General features: G+C 43.1%; 1 protein-coding gene across 1 annotated transcript in view; it reads left to right on the forward strand.

The window, feature by feature from the left end:
• Positions 1-19,557, forward strand: part of dok6 (docking protein 6) — a 425,625-nt gene that overhangs the window by 218,603 nt on the left and 187,465 nt on the right. Inside the window, exon 2 of the mRNA XM_041190321.1 lies at positions 3,803-3,910. Coding sequence (XP_041046255.1) covers positions 3,803-3,910 — 108 coding nt within the window. The remainder of the gene's footprint in view (positions 1-3,802; positions 3,911-19,557) is intronic.

The raw sequence follows: 19,557 nt of genomic DNA on the forward strand, positions 1-19,557 counted from the left end.
ACAGGCAAGAAGGGAAAGTTTGGAGAGCGGCCAAAAGTCAATTGACAAAGATGCCCACTGCTGATAAGACTGGAAAATCCCACCCATTGTCTTTTTCTCATTCGTTCTCTCAATCTAATCACTCTTTCCCTCTTTATTTCACTTTCTGTAGCCAATCCTATGTTCGAGTCATTATCCTAATTTGCACTCCCTAGTTCAAACTCTGTGCTGCTCATTAATAGTTCTTGAATCTGTTTTTTGCCCTGTTCACACATGTCCCTGACGCCTTGTAGGGGGCACTGCACTATTTTGATCTCCCATTTGCAGCAACTTACCGAGCAAAAGTCTCGTGGCAATTAAATGGGTAGTAGGAATTCGGTGTTTTAGTTTTGAAAAAAAATATTGTATTATCAAAATTGCAAATCAGTGTCGAATATCATTTTTAATTTTTGAAGTAAAATGGGTTTTCGTATTTTTTATGAGTGTATTTTCGATTATCCTGGTGCGATTGACAGACTGAGTGATGCTGAACCATCAAACAATATCAATGTGGTCATGTAGAATCATGCAGCACTGCCTTGCTATTCATGATAATTGGTTATTTTCTTTTTCCCTGTAAATCACCAGTGTGTGATTATGACACAATCCACAGTACCCTCCCCATCACTTCAGCCTGCAGCATGATATCATTTTCCTGAATCTAGATTCCTTCATACTGGTGTGGTGACATTTTGATAATTGATTAAGGGAATCGGTGAGAATGCAATATTGTAAGAAGTGGTCCTATTGCTGAATTGCAGTGAAGGCAATAATGCTTGAAACTTTTAATGAATTAGGTTGTTAGTCAAACAGATTGAATTAACAACACCAACTTGTATTTATATAGTGCATTTAAAATTATAAAACATCCAAAGACGCTTTGCAGGAGTAATATTAAAACAACATTTGATATGGAACCAAATTAGGAGATAATAGAGCAATAACCAAAAGCTTGGTCAAAGAGGTAGAGTTTTAAAGATAAAAAAAAAACCTGGAAAATCTCAGCAGGTCTGGCAGCATCTGAGCAGAGGAACACAGTTAACGTTTCGAGTCCATATGACTCTTCAACAGAACAGAACAGTTCTGTTGAAGAGTCATACGGACTCGAAACGTTAACTGTGTTCCTCTCCGCAGATTCTACCAGATCTGCTGAGTTTTTCCTGGTATTTTACCTTTGGATTTCCAGCATCCGCAGTTTTTTGCTTTTATCTTAGAGTTTTAAGGAGTATCTTAAAGGTGGAAAGAGTGGTAGAGACAGAGAGGATTAGGGTTGGGGTGTAGGCAGCTGAAGGCACAGGCACAATGATGGACTGTCTAATGGCTCCCATCTAACAAACGTGATGGTCAATGCACACCATTGTTTACTGGGCTGGTTTGCTATAGCTACAATGGATGGTTCTTTGACTAAGTAAAGGAATGGTAGTTAGAAACTGGTGAAGAACAGTATAATTTGCTACAGTAGCTTCTTTTCCCACTGAAAGCTACAGTGGTGGCACCTCTGTATTCTGTCATGCTTAACCTTTCTCTCTGATAGTATTGAATCAATAGCAACCAATCTCTCCTAATGTAGATTTACTTTTGAGTTTTATAATCAGTGTAAATAAAAACCTACAGTAATCTGATCACTGCTCGACTGGACCCCAGAACTTGTCCATTACGGCTGATGAATATTCAATTATTATGGCCATTAAACAAGCTTACTGGGCACCGAGGAAAGATAAATATAATCTTGTTGCGCAAAATCCTCAGTGTGTTGTGACAAAAGCTTTAATGCACAACTTGGCATTTTGATAATTGCTTCTGGCTAATATACCTGCTCAGCAATTCTTCTTAGTGCTATGCTTGACCTTTAGTTTGCTATGTAAACGCTAAACTGCCTCAGGAGATGGCCAGCACTTCACATTAACGTGTAATAGAGTGCATTCTGAAATAAAAAAAAACCTACAGATGTGACACCCCACCAGTGTGGAAAGCATCCAGAGACAGATATCATGCCTTACCCTGAAGAGAAGCTAAGGGCAGCATTAATTTTGTCATAAGTGCACAATGGTGACTTACTGTAAGTCACAAGCCATCATTATTAACAAGGCAACGCTGTAAGGTCCTACAGCATGTCACTGATATCCTTTGAAGTGCTATTTCCATGGTTGATTGTATACCAGGCTATTTCTAAATGATCCACTGAACTGTTATTACAGTTATAACTACTGTGTGGTAAATCGATTTGCTTAGCTTGCTGGGCCAAATGCCTGGTGTACTGTGGCCATGAGCCATAAAGGCCAAGAACAGCTCAAAATTGATCGCGTTTCTGTGCCACCATTAACAACCTTTGTGACTGTGAAGTGAACTCTGATACACAGCTTTGACTCAGAAGTGTATTCAACTTTGACGCTGGAGTATGTTTTGGATGGGGTCCCTCTGATCTGTGGACTCTTGGCTACTGGTATGTGTGACCTATCTTCCCTTAGAGACACTGTAACTGTACACTGGCATTTCCTGAAAACAGATTTATTAGTACCACATCTAAACAGATTACAGAGTAGGCAGGTTGCTTGTGAGCATATTGTGTTCCAACCTCACCTGACTGACTGATGTCAGTAATGCATCATTTTTTCCTTCTTTATTCTTTCAGGGATTTGGGCATTGCTGGCAAAGCCAGTATTTGTCGCCCATCCCTAATTGCCCTTGAACTGAACATTTCAGAGGGCAGTTAAGAGTCAACCACATTGTTGTGGGTCTGGAGTTGCACGTGGGCCAGACCGGGTAAAGACAGCAGATTTCTTTTCCTAAATCGGTGAACCAAATGGGTTTTTACGACAATCATCCCCATTACTGAGGTTGACTTTATATTCCAGATTTATCCGTTGAATTCAGCTTCCACCAGCTGCCGTGGTGGGATTTGAACCCATGCCCCTGCAGCATTAGCCTGGGCCTCTGGATTACTAGCCCGGTGACATTACCACTATCTGTGTATCTATGTCATAGCTTAGGATATCCATTCTGTAAACCCTTTCACTATAAAGTGCAACTAAAGAAGTTTCCTTGAAAGTGTCGGAGCTCTACTTCAGAATTATTGTTAGCTGATGTTGGCTGCCTGGTGACAATGACAAAGAGAAAAAAAAATTGCCAGCGTTTCTACTCCTGATCACTTACCCATCAACCTTTCAGACAGTGCAGGTACGTGGATGTAGTGGGAGACCAGATTTGGATGGAACCCCACCAATGATCAGATGACCTGCTGACCCTCAGGCTCTGATATTTATCAGGGAGGGAGCAGGAAGGTTTAGTATCAGCTCAGTAGCCCAGAAGTATGGAGTGTGGGAGGGATTTGAAGATCCTGCCAAATTTAATCGACAGAACCTCTTTTGAATTTTTTTTTCCCCTTTTCCTTCCCGGCAGCCGGCCAGATTGAAGGGGATGGGCTGGCTATCGTGTAGGAAGGCCTGTGGCACAAGGCCGTAGCTTAGAATCTGAGAGGAAGGAGTGAGGGAGAGATTGTGGCCGGGTGGTGGGGAGGCAGGTGTTGGGGAGCCCATTTGGAGATTGTGAGGGCTATGCAAAGAACATGCAGACAAAACAAATGTTTTGCTTACTGTAATGTGAAATTTAAAAACTTGCTTTTGCTTAAGCCATGTTTGTGATGTCAGATGTAGCAATCATAAATGTTTGGTTTTACTGCTATCTCACACTGGACTATCAAATGTTCATTATCATCATGTCTGATTCTGTTATCTTCTTGGTACACTGGCCAGGCTCATTTGCATTCTCTTAATGTTTCTAACAGATTTTCAGAAGGTGTTGGTTGGTATTTAAGAAAGCCTCCAGCAAAGGCCCCAGGAGGTTAGAGAAATTTCCTGATGAAAAGGCAGCCTATTTCCGGAACTTTCACAAGGTAAATATTCTCTGCTTTCTACTGAATCTTCTAGGATGGAAAGTATTAACAGTAACTGCAATTCGACAACTTAGTGCATTATATTCTTAGTTATCATTTCTGGTGGGTCGTCTTGTTGAAATTAAGGTTGCTTAGGTCATGAGGCTGGAGTAATTGATTTTGCTTTGGGCGCCTATGCTTTTAACTCCATAGGAGATTAATTTTTCCTGACACATTTTAAATTGATATATGAATTCATCTGTTTGTTATGTACCCTTTTATTTGACATTTAAATTTGCTGAACTTCACCCAACAGCTTGTTGTAAAGCGGAATGTCATTTTAATTTTGTTCTGTTGTGAATTATTAGTAACAAATTCCTTCAGTTCCTTGGTTTTTTTGAGTTGGGGATTGGGATTGCTGGCCTTAACTAGCAAACTCTTAAGCAGGAGTTCACTAGTGTCAACCTTAAGTCCTGGATAATGGTCTGGACAGTGCCCGTTTATCAGACTTCTAAGGCCGTCACATAGCAGACAGGAAGCATGCTAACCATTCCGGCCAGAACCATCCGCTATCTTGGGTAAGGACAAACTACAGGTGCCCTTTCCCTGTGCCTGAAGCTGCTGTTAGACCCTGGGCTGGATTCAGTGCTGGCATCAGGTTGCACCGTTGGGCCTGAAAGTGGAGGGGAGGGTGGTGAACTCACTTCAGGGGTGAGCGAGATCCAGGGCCACATCTCATCAGTGGCAGCTAGTTAATTAAAGATGGGCGCCTCCCCCACCCCATGCCCCCCTTTCAGGAGCGGTGACTACTGCTTGGCCTGCACCTGGAGGAAGAAGACGTGGGGCTAATCATGTACCCTCACAACCAGGAGTAGATTTTGTGGGTGCCAGGGTGATCCAGACAGACACTGAAGAGGGATTGAGTGGTGGGGATTGCAGCTGGTGAGGGCAGGTGGTGCTGTTACCATTGGGGTGGCCATCAGGAACCTTGCTGTGGGCCACAGAATATTAAAAAGGAGGCCCCTCTTTGTAGCCTGCTGGGAGGCTGCCCAAGTTTACCTGGTGGTCTCCCCACGTGACAAAGCTCCTGCCCCAGGCCCCCCCCCCCCCCCCCCCCCCAATCACCAGCTAAATATCAGCAGAGGCAGGAACAAGTCCTTAATTGGCCATATAGGTGGCTCAATTGGCCTCTGAGCAGGAGGGCTGTCTGCCATCATTCCTGCCGCTGATAAGATGGCATGACTTGGCAGGAAGACAACAGGACACTCCATACACCAACTTCCCACAATGTTTTACTGACCCTCCTGTCTCTTAGCTCATCCCCAAAAGACTGGTAAAATCCAAGTCTTTATTGCATATACAAATAGCCCAGCCCAAATTCTAGGCCATTAACTTAAAGAATGCAATGTGTTTCAATCACCATGGAGACCAATAACGTTTAGAAAGATATTCAAATTTCCAGTGGCTAACTGGAAGGATCATGCAACAACTTTAAGTTTTAAGACTTTTACTGTAACAAATGAATTAAAAGCAACATAACTGAAGTCTAATTTTGTAAGCAACTTAGAGTTTAAATTAAAAAGATCCCTGATTTAACTTTTAAGCTGACAGAAAATCCCCCCCTCCACGGTTATAATTTATCATTTCCCTTCAGTGGACACTTCATTCTCTGGGAACAGTCCAATGTGATTCTTAGTTTCCCAGGGCTTGCTGCCTTTCTTTCTCTTTTCCTGGGTAACCCCTAATCCCGGAACTGACTTTCATGGTGAGGCACTGGAGATTCTTCCCTTCAGCCAAGCTAGGTGAATCTTTCAGTCTCATTTAAACCCTCATAAACTCAGCCTCGTTAATCTGAGCGTGAGCTCCCACCTGTGTTTGGCGTGGTGACCGACAGGACCAGCATTTCCTCTGCTTAAGGTGCAGGACTAGTTGCTTCTATCTTGCTCTCTTTTGCTCTCGCTCTCTCATTCAGTTTGCAAGAATCTATGAAGTTCAATGATGTCTTTTAACAAAACCTGCAACCTGATCTTATAATGGCTTCCTATGGACATTTCTCCCCCCTCAAAGCCCATCTCCATGACAATGTGAATTACACGGGCCTTGTATCCATGTAGAAATGCTAATTAGCTATCCTCCTGACCCCCAACTTCATTCTATCTTGGAATTAGAGAGGCAGTGTAAAGTATAACTGCTTATAAACCCTGACATCCTTAACACTTCCTTAGGACTTGGAGACAAACAGTCTATTTACCATCAGCACAGCTGTCCTGGTCATTTTTTTTTTACAGGGGTGAATACCTTGCACCTTCTTCCCAGTAAAACTACCTGGGCACTTCTTTTACCTTTAACAACAAAGCCACAAACTTGTTATCGATCAAAATTCAGAGCAGATTACGTGACCCCTTTCATTCCTCCATTTGACCCAAAATTAAAGAGATGGTCCCATAACAAAACATTAAACATCTCACGAACTTCATATATGTAAGAAATGCAGACAAACGTTTAACTTTAGAGGAAATAGAAGCAAAATTACCAGAGAAATGAGAAAAGGGAGTCAAAAATAATTTGGATTTCATTATTCCATCGCATGTTCATAATAATTTGGACTAGTTCTGTTTAAGATGACTCTTTAAATTAAGTATTTTGCATCCTTGCAGTGAGGTTAAATTTATGAATTAATTTTGTATATTAACATAATAAAAGTTTTCCTTCAATGAATTGAACTTAATCCAATTTTAATACATAAAAAAATTGAATTTTAAACCAGAATATGCAACAGGAAGTTATTAAAATTGTCTCTCATGAGAATAAGGCAGTATACTATTACATTAATAGACTGCACAATAACATCCTTTCTCAATATTGAGGATAGATATTTGCATAAGAATTACCCAAGGAAATCAGTATTTATAATTGTTGTACAGGGGAAAGGAAGGAAAATGATGAGTGGTGTGTTTTTAATATGGCCTCATTTAGAGAGCCTAGAGGTAAGAAAGCACAAGCATCAGGACAGGTAAAAAGAAATCACCTAAGGTGACTTCAGCACAGGGGAAGGAGTTGATTGATGAGTGGATTTTTTTTTTGTCAAGAAGCTGGGACAAGCATTAATTTTATTAGGTGCTACCTAATAAATGCAGGGCACCTTCAGTCTATCAAATGCATGTCCTGTTCCATGTAGGAACTCCAGGATACTGTTTATATTCTGGACAACCCAGCTGAAGGATCCAAAGCTCCAGGCTTCAGAGTTTGAGCAGCAGCTGGTATCACGGCGGTGCATCCACAAAGCTGGGGGCTACGTGAATAGAACATCGCCACCTGACTATGTAAGAGTGTGTAGGCAGTGGGGGAATTGGGTGATTGCCTGATAGACCAGTAGGGCCAGGCAGGAATCACCTGAGTGCACTTTGTGCTATACCGCTCTGAATACTGGTGGAGGCGATGGTTCCTCTGGGGATCACAGCCAGAGCCAAGTCCATTGCACCATGAGTGTTTCAGCTGTACAATGGGACACTACCTTTGTAGTTTCCTTTGTTTAGATTTAGGAGCCTAGTTTTGGATTGGACTACTTCACTTTCTATCCTAATGGAGAATTCAATTACATTATGGTCACTGTTCCTTAAAGAACCCTGCAGAACTAGATTATTAATGAACCCCTTCTCATTGCACAATACCAAATCTAGCCTATTGCCTAGTTGGTTCCTTGATGTACTAGTCAAAACAAACCATCTCAAACACACTTCAGGAATTCATCTGCCAAGGTACTAGTGCTCATTTGGTTTGCCCAGTCGATATGTAGATTAAAGTCACTCAATGATCACTGTAGCACCCTTGTTACATGTATCTCTAATTTCCTGTTCAATGCTGTCCCCCACCTTACCACGGCCTATAGACAACTGTCTCTAATGTTTTCTGCCCCTCATTGCTTCTTAGCTTCACCTAGACTGATTCTACATCTAGATTTTGAGCCAATATCCTTTCTCACTATTGTACTGATTTTATCCTTAACTAACAATTGCCATCTCCTTTTCCTTTTTGCCTGTCCTTCTTAAATATCGAATACCTTTGGATATTCAGTTCCCAGCCTTGGTCATGCAGCCATGTCCCTGTAACCGCAATCATATCGTATCCGTTTACATCTATTTGTGCTGTTAATTCGTCTACCTTATTGCAAATGTTTCATGCATTTAGATGCAGTGCCTTTAAAGTTGTCTTTTTAACATTTTTACACACCTTTTTTTTTGTACTATGGCCCTATTTGCTGCTAGCCTTTGTTTCCTCTGCCTTCCACTTTTGCTGTCTACTTTTCTGTCTTTCACTTCTATCTTTGTTTCCCTCTCTTCTGTCTCCCCATTCAGGTTCCCATCCCCCTGCTGCTCTAGTTTAAACCTTCCCCCACAGTACTAACAAATACCCCTGTGAGGATATTGGTTCCGGTCCTGCTAGGGTGCAACAGGTCCCATCTTCTCCAGAATTGCTCCCGATGCCTCAACAATCTAAATCCCTCCCCTCTACACCATCTCTCCAGCCACGTATTCATCTAATCTATTCTCCTATTCTTGATCTCGTTAACATGTGACACTGGGAGTAATCCTGAGATCGCTACATTTGATGATCTGCTTTTTAATTTATTTCCTAGCTCCCTATATTCTGCTTTCAGGACCACATCCCTCTTTTTACCTATGTGGTTGGTACCAATATGGGGCATGAACTCTGGCAGTTCACCCTCGCCCTTCAGAATGTCCTGCAGCTGCTCAGTGACATCCTTGACCCTGGCACCAGGGAGACAACATACCATCCTGCTGTCATGTCTGTGGCCTCAGAAATGTCTATCTGTTCCTCTTATGATAGAATCCCCTATCACTATTGGTCTCCCACTATTTCCACCCCCCACCTCCGCCAACCGCCCAGCTGAGCCACTCGTGGTGCCACAGACTTGACACTTGCTGCATTTCCCTGTTAAACCATCTCCCCCAACACTATACAAAATGGAAAATCTGTTGGAGAGGGAGATGGACCCAGGGGAATCCTGCACTACCTATCTAATGCTTTTACTCTGTCTGGCAGTCATCCATTCCCTTTCTGTCCATGCACTCTTTACCTGTGGTGTGATCACCTCACTGTACATGCTATCTATGAAGATTTCAGCCTTGCGGATTCTCCACAGTGACTCCAGTGCCTGCTCTGTAAAGCGGATTTTGAGTAGCTACAGCTGGAGACACTTCCTGCACATATAGCCGCCCTGGACACTGGACGTGTCCTTGACTTCCCACATCTCACAGGATGAGCATTCCACGTGGCCAATCTGCCCTGTCATGACTTACCCTTAAATTATTCCCTCTACTTTTACTTCCTTTAGCTTAAGGAATATTAAATATATACTTATACTTTAAACAGCACTTAATCTACACTAAAGACTAATTTTTAATTTAAGACTGGACAGTGGAAATAGTCAAGTCCTACTTACTAAGGCCACTGCTCCTCTCGTGCTGGCTCCCGGTCCCACTCTGGCCTCAGGCCTGGCTCCCCTCGCTCTTTAAGGCCACCACACCTCCCGCATTATCAAATGTCAAAAGCAAAAACAAAGGAGGACTGCTTCTCCAACTCCCTTAATCACCCAACTCCCAGCACTCTATTTTAAGTTGCACTCAAGTGCCAAGTTGGCTGGCTTCATATGCTCTTAAGACAAAAGCTAGATGACCCAGTTACAGAGGAACCAGTTTCAGCTGCTGCTTTAATTAGCGAAATCCAACCGCTCATCCCCTGGAGACATTTTTAAAACCCTGCTTAAGGCTGGGAAATTTAGAATTTAAATTATAGCTTTCAGTTAAATGCCAACAACAAACAACATTAGATTTTTACAAAATCTTCTTTAAAAGTTAAGACTCCTTACTCACCATCCACCAACATGCAGTCCAGCATCTCTTCATTGCCCTTCCCTGTTACTTAATCAAAAAATTCAATTAAATTAGGAAGCACAATCTACTGGTTCTCCTTAATTAACTCAAACCTCTCCAAGTGTCCGTTAATGTTTTTTTATTTTGCTGATTATTGTTTCTAAAATCTTACCCACTGTTATATTCTGGATAGCCAGTTGGTGAAGGAAGAAACCAGGGCTAGTGTTTACTTGGATTGGATTTATTGACAGAGTGAAACATTACAGGTATATAACTTCTGTGTCAGTGTCTCTTTTTATGTGCTCATGTAACCATCCAATCGCTGCCCTCCACCTGAATGTACTTAACCTCAATTAAACCCCACCACTGATGTTAAATTGACTGGTCTATAGGTGCTAAGAAGGACCCTACACACTTTCTTGAATAATGGTGTCACGTTTGCCAATCTCCAATCCAATGTGTTGGAAGGGTTTGCAGGTTAATACTCAACCTTTTTGGCCGCATCATGAATGTACCTTTCTTGGCCATCAAGTCCTGGGGGGAGACTTGAACCCAGAGCTTCTGGCTCAGAAGCAGGAATGCCATGCACCCTCCCAGTGAACACCAATACAAAGTACTTATTAAGTATTCTACCTTTGTGATTCATTTCAAAACCAATAACATGGGACTTGAGAAAGAGGGATGACGTCCTGCAAGTAGATTTTAGGGAGCTAGAACAGAAATTAATAATTAAGACCCTTAAGTAGTAATCTCCAAATTACTCCCAGTGTCATGTTCTAGTGAATACAGAAATAGTGCAGATGAATGCACGGCTGGAGAGATAGTGGAAGAGGGAGGGCTTGAGATGCCAGGGGCTTTTGGACCTGTGCTGTGGAAGGTGGGACCAGTACATGCCAGACAGGTTACACCTCAACAGGATCAATATCACCATGGGAAGGTTTGCTAGTGCTGTTGGGGAGGATTTAAACGATCTTGGCAGGGGAATGGAGACTTGAATGTAGATTCAGAAGGGAGCGAAGCAAAATTGGGAATGGAACACTGAAAATTAGTAAGCGAGGGTGGAAGACGGAGAAAAAGGCTAGAAAATAAACAACAAAGGAGTTTAGCAGCGGTTAATGGTATGTCATCAATGCAAGGAGTAAGGTGAGTAAGGCAGATGAGCTGAGGACACTTGGAAGTATGATATCATAGCTATTACTGAAACATGGCTTAAGGAAGTGCAGGAATGGCACCTCAACATTCCTGGTTATAGGGTTTTTAGATGACAGAAAGAGAGAGGGAAAGAAAAGAAAGGGTGTCACTATATTTGTTAAAGAAACAATTACACTTGTGAGGAAAGATGATATGCCAGAAGCTTCATCAAATGAGGCCATGTGGGTTGAATTGAACAGCATTGGGGATGTAAATCCCCAAACAGTCAGAGGGAGATAGAAGAACAAGTATGCAGACAAAATTCTGAGAAGTGATAAAACAATAGAGCAGTAATAGGAGAAGATTTAACTACTAATGTTAACAATATTATCAATGTAAAAAAGTATAGAGGGCACATAATTTGTAAAATCTATTCCAAAGAGCCTTTTTAGCCAGTACATAGCGAGCCCAACAAGAGAGGTGGCAATTCTGGGCTTGGTTTTAGGAATGAAACTGGGCAAGTGGGAGATGTATCAGTCAGAGATTATTTTAAAGGTAGTGATCACAACTCAGTTAGATTTAGCATGGTTATGGAAAAGGACAAAGAACAGACCTTGGGTAAAATTTCTTAGTTGGGGGAACTAGCTCATTTTACTAAGCTGAGATGTGATTTAGCAAATGTGGAATGGAAACAGCTACTTGAAGGTAGATCAGTCTTAGAACAATCAAGCAGGAAATGGAGAGGGTTCAGAACAAATATGTTCCCAGAGATAGAAAGCTTGGGCCTGCCAAACCTAGAGCCCCCAGGATGTCAAGGAGCATACAAGGTAAGATAAAACAAGAGGCAGAAGCTTGTGTCAGATACCGAGAGCTCAGTACTGCAGAGAGCTTTGAGTAGTATAGAACATGCAGGGTGTAATTAAAAAGGAAATAAGGAAAGCAAAGAGAGGCATGACAAAATATTGGCAAACAAAATTGAGGAAAACCCAAATATGTTATATATACACAAAGAACAAGAGGTTACTAAGAAAAGAAAAGAGCCTATTAGAGACCTAAAAGGTAAGCCAATGTGTAGAAGCAGAAGATCTAATGAATACGTTGGGTGGAATCTTGTTGAGTCAACGGGGGTCTTGCCTGCAAGGTGGAGAGCCAACGAGTGATCCACACTGCCTCTTTTTGGGAAGGCCTGCCGAACCACAAGCCAATCAGGCAGTGGCAAGGCAACTGCCAGGCCTGCCCCTGGAATCAGAGCACCAGGAGCAAAAGCTTCACCTAACAAGAGCTGCCAGCCAATCAGAAGCCAGCAGCTCTTGTGCTTGGCAGCGTCACAGGGGAGGCAGGCTGCTACAGGCAGAACACCTACTGGAGTTCCAGGAATTGTGGAGGGACCCAGGCCACAGATAAGTTATGTGGTTGGGGGCAATTGAGGGGGGTGCTCGTGGGGTTGGGTTGCATGGAGAGTGGTGCAGGGGAGTTGGCAGCAAGGGCAGTGGGGGGGGGGTGCATCTCAGTGGGCCCCGCCTCCTGGATGTCAAGTGCCTCGATCAGGCACTGAGTGCCTTTTAGCTGCTGTGTATGCTGAATGGCTACAAGCTGGCCTGCAGCTTGGTTAACACCAGCAGGGGTGGAATGAGGCCCTTTATTAGTCATTAATTGGCCACTTAAGAGTCTAAATAGATGACCATGGGCCTTCCTGCCCAGAACTTAATTCTAGTCGAGGTGGGGAGCTAGCAGGGTTTGGGTGCACCTAAGTACATGCCCTCCCTGCCTCCAGGCTTGTCACCAGAGAGAGCAGAAGGTTCTGACCTTTGTATCCATCTTCAGAAAAGAGAGGGTTGATGCAGATGTTGTAGTTAAGGATGAGGACTGTGAATTATTTAATGTGATAAACATAGTGAGAGTGGAAATATTAAGGAGCTTAGCATCTTCAAAAATGGATAAATCACCGGGCTGGGATATAACAGGCTGCCAAGAGAAACAAGGAGGGTGCAGTAAACTTAGAATGCAGGACTAGTTTCTTGTAAGAAACAGTAAACTTTATTTATGATTCCAGACGAGGCTATATGCTTGTTCCAAGACCAAGGCTAAAAATGCTCCACCCCTAAGATTTCCCGTGCTTAGGGCCGATTTGTCTATACTGTCACATGATCCCCATAACAATAAGAAATGGTTTAAGTTACAATTACAACATTCCTCTCCCTTTAATTTTGTTTTACCCTCTTATTTACAAAAACATTTTAACCCAGGTTATATACAATTATATACAGTTCATGCCATTATAAATTTAATCTTTGAGGAGGTTTTCGGATTCGAGTAGAGCGATGCAACTGTACAACTGGAGGTTCTTCCATTGTATCAACTTGACCAGGAACTGCAGCATCAGGGACACCCTTAGACAATGGCAGTTCAGAATTATTTACTTCAACAGAGACATCCAGAATGTCTATTCTTTGTCGATCTGGCAACTCAGGGTTCCAAGTTTTGACTTTGATTTCAGGTGGATTCACTGGTTGTTGGAGGGTTTCTCAATTTCTGAGATGATCCACGTGTTCCCTAACAATCCTGCTTTCCACTTCTTCCTGATGAGATAAAGGTCCTGTTTCAGAGACGATTGCACCAGGGACCTATCACAGTCCAGTTGCAAAATTTCGTACAAAAACTGTCTCACCCACAATAAATTCTCGACCTTTACTGTGAACATCATGATTCACTTTCTGATTACTCTGGTTTCTCTCCATCTTCCCCTCTAAATTAGGGAATACTAGACTCAATCTTGTGCAAAGGTGACACTTCATTAACAATTATGAAGGTGTTAAACCAGTGGTCGCATGAGGAGCTGTGCGATGGTTGAACAGGAATCTTGAAATTCGTGTTTCCAACATTTCCTCTGACAATTTCGTCATGCCTGTTTTAAAGATTTGTACTGTTCTTTTCGCCAACCCATTGGGTGAAGGATTATACAGTGATGTCCTGATGTGTTTAATCCCATTTAGGTTCACAAATCTTTGGAATTCAGTGCTAGTGAAAGCAGTACCATTATCTGACACAATAACTTCAGGTAAACCATGAACACTGAAACTCTGGTGCAGTTTTTCAATCGTTGCAGACAATGTAGGTGATCTCAGTTCAAACATGTCCATCCATTTGGAATGTGCATCGATAATCACAAGAAACATGATACCTAACAATGGGCCTACATCGTCTATATGTAGTCTAACCCAGGGTTGACTAGGCTACTCCCACAGATGCAGTGGAGCTGAAACGGGCAACTTCTGCTGTTGCTGGCACTGGAGACAGTGTTTAACCATTTTTTCTATATCACTGTCTATACCTGGCCACCAGATATAACTTGGTGCGCACTATGAAGTTCTTCCAATAATGGTTCTCTCCCTTGCACAGGGAAAATGACATTTTCTCCCTATAACAAGATACCATCTTGACAACTCAGTTCGGATCAATGCACAAAGAATGGTTTTAATTCTTCAGGGATTTGTGCATTTGACCAACCTTGTAATGTTTGTGCATGGGCTCTTGCTAAAATTGGATCCCGACTCATTCAGTTCTTTATCTGTTTCGCACAGACTGGCAAGGAGTCCATGAAATTCAACGCAAGTACTATCTCTTGAAGTACTGGCACGTGTGTAATCCTATTGGGCAAAGGGAGATGGCTGAGGGCGTCTGCATTTGCTATATGCACACCTGGACAATGCATAAAAATGTACTCGTATGCCAACAAAATTAAAGCTCATCTTTGAATTCTAGTAAAGGCTATCAGTGGAATTGCCTTATCTTTACTAAACAAACCTAACATTGATTTGTGATCTGACAATATCGTGAAAACCTGTTCCAGGTTGGCCATATTTTCTGCTTCTGTGGACTGTGCAAATACTGATGGAACCTTTTTACTCTAAATCTGACGGATAAGCCTTCTTTTTCAATTTGTGAGCTTCCTTTCTCAGCTGCACACAGGGTTCTGGATACATATCCGGTCGGTCTTTCAGATCCATCTTCCATCTTGCGTGACAATACCACTCTCACTTCATAGGGAGATGCTTCACAAGTGAGTATCAATTCCTTAGGCGACTCATAGTGTACGAGCAGTCATGACGAGTGTAGAAGTTTCTTGATTCTTGTGAAGGCTTCCTCTTGCTGTGCCTTCCAGGACCCACCTGTGGTTCTTCTGCAATAATAAGTGTAAAGGGGCTAACACTGTGGATAGATTAGGCAAGAATCAACTGTAATAGTTTACCATGCCCACATAAGACTTGCACTCCAGTTGGTAGGAGAGGGCGCTTCCTTGATTGCCTTGACTTTCTCCTGTAATGGATTCAACCCTTGGGCATCCACTCAGTGACCCAGATACGTAACTTCCTTTGCTTAGGAACAGCTTTTTTCTTTTTTTAAACGAATGCCAGCCTCCAGAAATCTCTTCAAATCCTGCTCCAGGTTGGCCATATTTTCTGCTTCTGTGCATCTTGTGATCAGGGCGTAATCCAGGTGCACTACAACTCGAGGAAGTCATTGTGTTAGGCTTTCCATGGTTCTTTGGAAAATCGCACAGGCAGATGACACACCGAAGAGTATATTGGCCCAGGCCATTGTGCGTGTTTATGGTGACATAACTTCTCAATGTCTTGTCTAGCTCGAGCTGTTGATATGCATGACTCATGTCCAGTTTAGGGTAGGATCTTCCTCCTGCAAGTTTAGCACACAGATCTTCAATCTTTGGGATTGACTATTTGTTTAATTTTGCAGCCTTGTTTACAGTTTATTTATAATCTCTGCAGATGTGAATGGTTTGGTCTGGTTTCATCACAGGGGCTATGGGTGCTGTCCATTCTGAAAACTGGACTGGCTGGATTATTCCTAACTTCTCCAAATTACATCATTCTGCATCCGCCTTTTAGAGCATAAGGCACAGTCTTGCCTTAAAAAACCGGGGTGTTGCTTCAGAGTCCACGTATATTTTAGCTAGTGGACCTTTGATTTTCCCCAAATCATCGCGGAATACTCTGTCATACTTTTTCAGCAACTCTGGAACTCCTCCTGTCTTGACCTGAAAAATTTCCAACCAATTTAGTTTGATTTCTTTCAACCAGTTATGGCCCAGAAGGCTAAACCCTTCTCCTGTTACAATTACTGGCAGCTGAGCTGCCTGTTGCCTGTATGATACAGGTACAGAGGTGATGCCTTTCACCTGTATTGCTTCTCCTGTATATGTTTTTAACGGAACAGCAGCTTCCTCCAAACTCAATGGCTGGGTATCTTCTCTGAGGTATTCAAAGATGTGTTCTCCCACCACTGTGGTCAATGCTCCTGTGTCAAACTCCATGAGCAGAGGCTTTCCATTTACTTGAAGTGTAAAAATGATTGGTTCAGCATTCCAGGCCGGCAGATTGTGTGGGGAATAAACGTCAGCCTCAGTAACTTCTGACTGATCTATATTGTGCAGTTCATTTAACTTGACCTGCTGTTTAAATAGCTGTCCTGATCTAGTCCTGCATTGTTTTACAACATGCCATTTTTGTGACAGTGGTGGCATTCTGCCTCCTTAAACCTACAGACTTCAGGTGCATGATTCCCTCCACAATGGTAGCACTTTAACTTCTGGGTTACTGGTGAGCTGCTTCCAGCATTTCTTTTCATTTTTCTAGTGATAGGGACAGTGTCCACTTCGCGGTTGCCTCCCTGATCTTCGCGCCACGCCCGGCGACAGGTTTACGCTCTAGCTGCAGGACGGCACCATGTTGCACACTCTGCAAAGCCTGTAAATCCCTCTTAGCACTCTCCATTGCTAACGCTATCTCCATGGCGCGCTTCAGGTCTATCTCAACTTCTGCAAGCAAATGGTACTGAATGGCGTCATTGTTTATGCCACAAACCAAATGATTTCACAACATGTCGTTTAAAGGATCACTGAAGTCACAGTGCTCCATTAACTGTTTTAACCTCACAATGTAAGTTGCGATCGACTCACCGGGGACCCTTATTCAAGAGTTAAACTTGAATCTGATAACGCCCTTTCACAAGGTCTTCTAACTCAGTGAAGGATCTGAAATTTGGTGCATTTGGAGCCATCAAGCTACAGATTAGGTTATAAGTTTTGCTCGTGCAGACACTTAGGAGAATTGCTTTCTGTTCCTCCTCCACCGTTATTTTGTTAGCTACAAAGCAGAAATATAATTGCTCAATGTACTGATTCCAGTCCTCGATGGATGATTCGTACAGGTCACTTCTGCCAAACACAGGCATTGCTGGTGAGTATACTTCATTTCTCCTTCCTTTAAAATCGAAATACTCTCAGTCGCGAGACGAGGTGCTGCATCAGTGCTATTTATCCTCGTCACCAATTGTTATAAGCTTGGAGTGCAGGACCAGTTTTTTGTAAGGAACAGTAAACTTCATTTACAGACTCCAGATGAAGGTACATGCTTGTTCCAAGACCAAGGCTAAAAAAGCCCTGCCCCAAGATTCCCCAAGCCTAGGGCCGATTCGTCCGTACAGTCATATGATCCCCATAACAGTAAGAAATGCTTTAACTTACAATTACTACAGAGGATATAGCCGAGGCTCTAACTATCATTTTCAATCCTCTCTCACTATAGACGTGGTGCCAGAGATTTGGAGGACTGTCAACATTGCACCATTGTTTAATAGCCTGAGTAATCACAAGTCTGTGGGCCTAAAGTTGTTGATGGGCAAATTATCAAAAAATTCTGAAAGCCAATGTTAGTTGTCATTTAGAAAGATTAATCAAGCTTAGTAGACATGGGTTTGATGTGGGAAGGGCATGCCTGACTAACCTGGTTGAAATTTTTGAGGAGGTAACAAGGAGGGTTGATGAGAGTAGAGCATTTGATGTCGTCCACATTTATTTTAGCAAGTCTTTTGACCAATAGTCTCACATGGCAACAGGTGAGAAAAGTAAAATCCTATGGGATCCAAGGAAAAGTGGCAAATTGGATCCAAAATTGGCTCAGTGGCAGGAGACAAAGGCTAGTGGTTGATGGGTGTTTTTATGACTGCTGGTGAAAACTAATTGAAAGCGTTAAATGCAGATCACCATTTTTAAAGCTTTCAATAGCAAAGGCACCCGAGTGATCATTGAGAAATGCTACACCCGCCTTGACGATGACTTCCACACCAACAATAGGTTCTGCAAGGAGATTGCCATCATCCCCAACAAGAAACTTGGCAACAAACAGCAAAGATAACAGAATATCACCCCTATTGCAGTGACTGTGGGCGGAATTTTCCATTTATGAGATGAGATGCAGTGGCGGGCTGTTTTGGCAGCGCCCACCCCACTGACCGGAATGGCAGGAATTTGCGCCCGATTCTATGCTTGGAAGCTCATTAATTATGTACAAGCAAGTATCGGGTCGAATCACCTGCTGGACCGGGAGCTGATTCGTCTGCCTGCTGTCAGCTGGCGGGGTCAAAGTTCTAGACGCCACATTTAAACGACAGTCCAGCACATAATCTCACTCTCTCCAGCCCACCTGTCTTTAGGATGTCTTTCAGCCACACGAAGAAGGCCATAAGCCTCAAGGAGAAGGCAGCACCTCGCTTCACCTACCAGGTCTTGACCCTGTCCCTCAGGTGTGGCTTCCTGCTGGAGCTGCGCACAGCATCGCCTTTCACTCCTTACATTAGGACCCTGACAGTGGCAGCATTGAGCCCTGGATCTATATGTGCTTTTTACTTCTCTCTGAATGGAAGCATTGAAGACATAAATGATTCTAGGGGCAAGCAAGTGAGACTCATAAGATGAAATGTATGAAAACTGTAAGGGCCCATAGTTTTCCTGCCGGACATGCATGATGGCTGATAAGGTCTTGCCGCTGAGAAACTAGCACACGCATTGTGATGACCAAGATGGCATCGCAGATATGCAACATCTTGCACCCTGCGTTGGATGGTAAAGTTTAATTGAGATGAGTGACCCAACCTAGCTCTGGTGCTCCAATCTCTGATGTGGCATATTAATGACCAATCAGTTGCTCATGGTCAATGAGCGGATGCCCTTTGGCCCGTTAGAAATGTCAAATCTGGTGAGCATGTGACAGGTTTTCACTGATGGAATACCATATCTGATGCAGCTATGCCTCCTTCACTATTGCCTGCATTCCCAAATTCTAAATTCCTTTGTGTTACTCTTGAGATACAGCGACTCTGATGTGAAACCACTTGAGTTCTGAAGCCATTGTCTTTAAGTGGCTTTCATCGCAAGGAGGTCATCTTCTTTTCATTTTAAGCAGACTCCTGTTCACTCTTGCGGCAACAAGAAGTTAGAGGGCGACCCCAGAAAGGCCCCCTCGTGTTTGCCCTTCCCCTCACAACCCTTCTACAGCTTGCCTTCCCCATTGCCCACCTTGTGTTCGTCATCCCCACCCTCGCCTCACAGCCCACCCCTGTTCGAAGTGCAAGATTATGAAAGTAAAGTTCTGCCTGAAAGTGGTGTCCTTGTGAACGACGGTCTCAGCCACTGGGAGTAGAAGACCACTGCACTCACCAAACCCTGGTCACTGCCGGAAAGTGAGGCCTGCATGAGTACCACAGCACAGCGGTGTCCTTCAGGCAACTTAGGCAAAGAGCAGGAGCAGACCAACCCTCCAGACCCAGCAGTGTGGCATTCATTTC

Source organism: Carcharodon carcharias, chromosome 6 (genome assembly GCF_017639515.1).
Source record: "Carcharodon carcharias isolate sCarCar2 chromosome 6, sCarCar2.pri, whole genome shotgun sequence".
NCBI classification, from domain to species: Eukaryota; Metazoa; Chordata; class Chondrichthyes; order Lamniformes; family Lamnidae; genus Carcharodon; species Carcharodon carcharias.